A 6,419-nucleotide genomic window follows, 5' to 3' on the forward strand; every position below is an offset into this window, starting at 1 on the left:
AAAGCACAGGCTCAGGGGGGACCTGGTGGGTGCCTATAAGTACGTCGGGGTGTGCATCAGGATCTGGGGGAACGCCTGTTCACCAGAGCGCCCCAAGGAAAAACAAGGACCAACAGTCGTAAACTCCTCCAAGACCGTTTTAGGCTGGACATAAGAAAAAATTTCTTTACTGTTCCAGCCCCCAAGACCCGGAATAGACTCCCTCCAGATGTGGTGCAGGCACCTACTCTGGACTTATTCAAGAAATGCTTGGATGCCTATCTTGCTGGGATCCTTTGACCCTAGCCGACTTCCTGCCCCTGGGGCAGGGGGCTGGACTCGATGACCTTCGAGATCTCTTCCAGCCCAAATGTCTATGAAATCTATGAAATCCAGTGAAGTGCTGGAGATGTGGATAGGTAGAGACAGTTCCTGAGATGAAGATCTTCCCAGTCTAAATAAGCAAGGCACATGGAGGGAGAGGTGTTGCCCCTTTGGAGGGATGGGGAACTGAGGCATAGAAAGACTAAGGCCCCATCTGTCCTAGAAAACTTTTGCTGTTTTTGTCAGTGCAACTACCCCTTCAAGTGCAGGTGGCACACAAGGCTCCTGCTGTGTCAGCTGCAGCATCTACAGGAAGGATTTTGCCCATGTCGGACTATTAACATCTATTAGGATCTGGGGCAGCTTTTCTTTCCTAGTGGAGCTGTTCTGGCATTTGGTGGTTTGAAGCAATGATAAATTCTGTTTGGTGGCTTGTCCACAATGTTTGATAGCTTGAACCTTTGTTCTAAAAATAAATGACTGCCTCAACCCAACATGATCAGCTTGACATAACTTCCTAGTGTACCCTGCCTATCCTGAAGCTCAGATTTTCGAAGGTCTTTAGATCCCTAATGCCCACCATGTCTTTAAGTCCCTAATGCCCACTGCATCTTCAAAGGTCCTTAATCCCTCATGTCCATCCAAGTTGCATGCACAGCTATTCTGGAGGGTCTGGGCTTAAGTGACTTGCTCGAGGATGCAAAAGGAGTCGTGACACAGTCTGAGCCTGGATCTTCTGAGTCCTCAACCGGTGTCTTCCTCCAAGTTCTGCCTATTGTATCTTGTTATAAGCTCTCCGGGCCATGAAAAGAGGCCACAAACTGGGCCAGGAACATGCATGAAGAATGAACATTAATGAAAATAATTTTGTGCTGGGATTTTTGAGCAGCAGGAGGTTGCTGTAGAAGTAGGAAGGTTTGCCTTGCATGCTTCCTGCTTGCTAACTTCTGCAGCATCATCTATCTTGTGTCAGGTTCCTTTGCTGAGGCCTGTGGCAGAAGACTCAGTAACTTTCCAACGAGCTACTTCACCCGTTTCAAGAGGGTCAGGTTCAAGGACACTCATCACTTCTTCCCATGTGGCCAGACCTCGGAAGTTGCCCAGGTAAGTAAGTTTGCTTCCTTTCCAGTTTGTGGACTACTTGTTCAACTCAGCTTGCACTTTGCAGAAGCGGCTTAGCATGAGGGGCTAATCCCTTGCAGGCAGAAGTGCTAAAGGAGCCCAGCTCCCAGTGGGTGGGAGTGTTAAGCAGAGCACTGAGAGAAGGGTTGCAATGTAATCAAGTGTGTGGTGTCCGCAGAGTACATGGTGCCTGAGGGCAAAAGAAAGCATGGATGCCCCAGATCCCAAGCTCATGCAGTTCAAGTCTTCAATATTGAGCTTTGGCCCCTGTCATTGTAAACCATCTGATGGTCTTGAAACCGCTACCCGGATCTGCTTGGTGTGTGTAAGAATGTCAAGAATTGGGCTCTGAGTAAGAAAGTTTCAGGATGTCACCTGCCAACTGTGTTCATCAAGAGTATGCATTTACAGGCAATACTATGTGATAAATTAATCCCAGACTCCTGCAATGCAAACCTGCAGTTTTGAGCTTTGGCACCTTACAGCATAAACTGTCCTAGACAGCGCTAAGCGACTCGCAGTATTTTGGTAGATCCAATTCTTTCTGACTTGCACCTCTGGAAGGAAGTTCCCATCCAGACTGGCCTTTTTTATAGCCATTTGTGTACTTGCCTATTCCTTCAGAATAGTTTATGAATACTTTTTGAAAGCCACTTCCTTCCAGATGTGGTAGCCATGCCAGTCTGAAGCCATGCAGAAGGTAGAGCAGGTTGGCACCTTGGAGACTAACTGGCTCAGAAAGGCAGGAGCCATTGTGGGTCTGATCAGGTAGGTTGTGGCCCATGAAAGCTCATATCTCTCTGAACCGGTTAGCCTAAAAGGTGCTCCCTGCACAATCCTACATGTAGCTCTGTAGTTTGGGTGTGACCCGACTGCTAGTGCAGCCTGCAGCAGCAACATGGTGCTATCTAATCAGATGCTGCTTTACAAGATAAACTCCAATCTTTTGCTTGCTTCCAGCCTTGGGTATAAGGAGGCTGATAAGCCAGCAGGCCTGGAAACCATCCAAGCAGAGAATGAAATGGCCAACAAAGAAAAACAGCTAACTCCAAGCGGGGAAGATCGTTATCATAATGCGGACAAGAAAGGTAGGCTGAATAACAATAGCTGGATTATGGATACCGACGATTTGTCTTCTTGTTAGACGGTCGGAGGCAGATCCTAGGTGTAGCGTAGTGCAGTGCTCATTGTGTCCCTGGAAGTAACCACAGTACCGCAAGTGAAGCGTGGCATCGATCAGGGAAAGGCATCACTCAGGAAGCGAGCGGCTGAAATTCAGTCAGATATAGCTAAGGTGCTCTTTCTACTCAGCCCTGTTACCCCGACTGTATCGTGCAAAAGGAGAGGGGTGAGTGTCAGGCGGATTCCTCGCTGGCTTTTCTTTGATGGGGAAATGTCATCCGGGGCCAACTGTCTGCAGGCTACAAACATTTTTAAATTGACACCTTAGCTCATAGTATTGACACGATAACTTCCCAGGGTAGTCTCAGCTCCAAGAGGCGCCGTCTATGTTCTGGTGTCCTGATGGTCTGGGGACCGAATCAGAGCAGCCCATCGACGTACAAGAAAGTGGAAACCTACAGCCCAATTAGAAGAACCTCAAAGACCGACTAGCTGATTTTTCAGTGACAAGGATGAATTGCAAGAGGATCACTGGGGAGGTGCAGCTCTCCTTGAGTTTGGTGGGAGGCCCATGTGCTCAGCAGTGCTAGAGATCACTCCTATTCATATAGATTTGCTTCCTTGCAGCTCCTAAGTCCTTGTTTATAGCCCTCACAGGCAGGTTGTGCTTACTTTTCTGCCCTGATCATTTTTTGCAAAGGAAAATGTAATGGGCCAGATCCTAGGGCTACACAGTTTAGACCAGCTGAGGAGCAAGCCCAGCCTCAAGAATTGATTTCTGATAGTTGGCTCTAGGTGCGGTCTGCAGACTCCCAGAGGAACTGGCTGCCCCATTCCCTTGGGAAAGCACAAAAAAGTAGGCCCTGGGGTGCAACGGAGAAGCCAAGATTTGCGGGGGAAAACCAATGCTATGAATGTCAGATAAGCACTAAACCTTGCAGAGCCACTTGCTTCCAAGGAGATCAGAATCGCTGCCTCGGGACCCTTTCGGGCAGGGCAGCACTTTCTGGCCTGCCTTCCCTGAAGTGTTTGGTCGCCCCTGAAGTTTCTCTTGCTGCCCTGAGCGATCACAGAGAAGCCATTTTTGAGGCTTTTCTTCATGTTTCATGCTTACAGAAACTCTTCCCAAGGAGCGTCTTCAGTCCCAGCGGAGTCTCGCTCCTGCCGAAGCGGCTATGCTCGCCTGCAGCGATTCACTGGAGAAGACCGCAAAGCAAAAAAATGACTTTGAAAGGTGAGATTCCCGTGGAGAAAATGGGAAATGTTGGTTATGTGGTTTCCTGCGTCCTATCATGGTATTTTTGTGGGGAAGGTTTTTCCCTTGGTTACAACCTCCTTCTTAATTGTGAACGCTAAGAAAAAAAACTTGTTATGACACTAGACGAAAGATAAACATTTCTGAAGTTTGTTGGCTGCCATTTTCAAATGTGACTTTGGGCCAAATTTCCAAGGGTTTCCAAAGATCCAGATAGATGCATACTGGGTTTCCAGAAACACCCTGCCAGTGAGGCACCTACGGCCCATTGAACCTTGCCCCTTTTTGTGCCTAGATAGTTTTTATTAAGACTTAGGCTTTGAAGTCATGTTTGAAAATGGCAAGTAGGTTCCTAAGTCAGCTGGTCTTGAAACTGCTACTCCGATCTGCTCAATGTGACTAAGACTGTCAAGAATCAGGCTTGGAGTAGAAGTTTTGGGAGATATGCCGTCACCTATGTTCATCCACAGCGCCCATTAAGATATCCCCCTTGTCCTTGCCAGGTCCGAGAGAAGTGACAACCAGCTTGGCAGCCATTAAAAGCATGCCAGCAGATCAGCTGCAAACTCCTCGTTTGTAACAAACTGCTATTCCTCGTGTGTTGTGTGTTTTTAGATCGAAGACAGCAAAGGGTCAGCGTCCTTCAGAAAAGGAAATAAGCCGCGATCCCACTCTCAGAATGGCATCCTCTCCCTGTAAGAGCCAGGTCACAGCACGAGAGGTACAGTACATGGATTTAATTGACCTTTCGTGTCACCTGCTTTTTGATATGTGTGTACTGATCTGTAGCACTGACCCTCTGCGGCCGTTCAGTCTAACAGTACATGACTGGTTTTTAGAGCTTACGTTGGACCTTCCTTTACTCTCAGGTGGTTTGTTGCTTGTGAAGCACAGTCCAGGTCTAGCTCATGTAAGCATAAAGGATTTGCTGTTTGTACATATCTGGTTCTAGATACACAAGACTTTTCTCTGAAGTTGTTGCATCCCTGGGCTGGTCAATCTGACCTAGAGAAGTCGGGCTGGAAGGGATCTCCAGAGGTCATCTATCCCAACCCTCTGCATGGGGCAGGATCATCCGTATCCCAACCATCCTATACAATCCATAATCGAAATACTACGTAAGACTGTCATCAACCCTGCCACAGGCTTCATAGATTTCATAGACATTTGGGCTGGAAGGGACCTCGGAAGATCATCGAGTCCAGCCCCCTGTCCAAAGGGCAGGAAGTCAGCTGGGGTCATAGGATCCCAAATCCTAAAAGGTAAAGGAGGGGACCCTTTTATAGAAGAATGCCTTGCTTCTATAAAATGTTGGCAATCTATGCTCGAGAGTTCCCCCTTTGCGTTCTGATTTTAGCAATCCTAACAATGAAAACTGCATAACTACTAAGGCTGTGTCCAGACAAGCAGGGTGTGGGGTTTGTGGTAGCACATGCACCAAAGGTTAAAATGTGCCCCGCACTGCAGTTTTGCAGCACAGGGCCAAAATTTGCTGCTGGGATTTCCCAGTTGCTAAAAAAAAAAAAAAAAATGGAAAAAAGGGGCGCAATGCATGCACAGCAAGCACACGCCTGCACACACGGAGGCCAGGCCATCCAAAGCAGTGGTCTGGCTACTGGCCATGTCTCCGTGCTGCCCAACCTGTGCCCCTGCTGCTCCAGGCCACCAGGTAAGACTGCTGGGGCTAGTACCAGTGCTGACCCCAGCCTCCAGCTCTCCAGCTGAAGAGCCGGGAGGAGCTGGGCAAGGGCGGTTTGCCCGATGCGGGACAATTTGTCCCTCAACAAAGCGCACGTACAGAGGCATGCACCAATTTGTGCTGCTGCAAGTGCACACTCCTACACATCTGGATGCAGCCTACAAGGGAATCTGGTAGCATCTTCAATATCTTCAGCAATTCAGTGGGTTACCTGTCTGGCTTTTAGGTGCCACGTTTTCTTTCACACAGCCAAACTGTTCCCGACCTAGCTGGGGATAACCTGGTCCAACATGGATTCGTTGTAGGGTTTGGGTCCTTGCCCTTCTGTGAAGATGAGAGGTTGTGAACTAGCACGGGGTGTGTAGCACCGCAGCACGCACCTGCCTGGGACTGCCCAGACGCTGCAGCTCTCCACAGCAGCCTTCATTCCCAATGGGATCGCCTCTCTGATCGCACGTGCAGGACCACTGACGTGCCCCAGAGGAGTGGAGAAGCGGGGTCCTTTGAAGTTAGGGTCACAGCAAGCAGCTGAGAGGCTTGTTCTGAATACAGCAACCTGCTGCAGACCAAACCGGACAGGAAGGGTCCAAGCTGTACTGTGGTTACAAAGGGGAGATTTTCAAAGGGGCTCTGGGCCTGGCCCCATGTCCCTGGGTCACACCGTGATGCGTGTCCCTCCCACTCACCCCTGACATAGGCAGCCCAACTCTGGGAAACAAGCCAATGTAGCTGCTTCTCAGCGGCCCCAAATATCTTCCCAGAGCTCCTAGGCTCCCTGTCCTGGGGATACTTAACAGCACATGGTCCAGGCTCCTCTCCAGTGACCCCATTGCCTTCTTTCTCTGATTGCCAAGCGATGAAAGCAGGAGCAGTGAGGTTTTTCTTTGTGGCAGTCTGAGGGTGCTGCAGATAAATATT

General features: G+C 49.1%; 1 protein-coding gene across 1 annotated transcript in view; it reads left to right on the top strand.

The window, feature by feature from the left end:
- Positions 1 to 6,419, top strand: part of CCDC81 (coiled-coil domain containing 81) — a 31,192-nt gene that overhangs the window by 8,752 nt on the left and 16,021 nt on the right. Inside the window, exons 4-7 of the mRNA XM_019523764.1 lie at positions 1,277 to 1,407; positions 2,386 to 2,513; positions 3,664 to 3,781; positions 4,418 to 4,523. Coding sequence (XP_019379309.1) covers positions 1,277 to 1,407; positions 2,386 to 2,513; positions 3,664 to 3,781; positions 4,418 to 4,523 — 483 coding nt within the window. The remainder of the gene's footprint in view (positions 1 to 1,276; positions 1,408 to 2,385; positions 2,514 to 3,663; positions 3,782 to 4,417; positions 4,524 to 6,419) is intronic.

The sequence above is a fragment of the Gavialis gangeticus genome, unplaced genomic scaffold (assembly GCF_001723915.1).
Source record: "Gavialis gangeticus isolate Ggan-Ray unplaced genomic scaffold, GavGan_comp1, whole genome shotgun sequence".
NCBI classification, from domain to species: domain Eukaryota; kingdom Metazoa; phylum Chordata; order Crocodylia; family Gavialidae; genus Gavialis; species Gavialis gangeticus.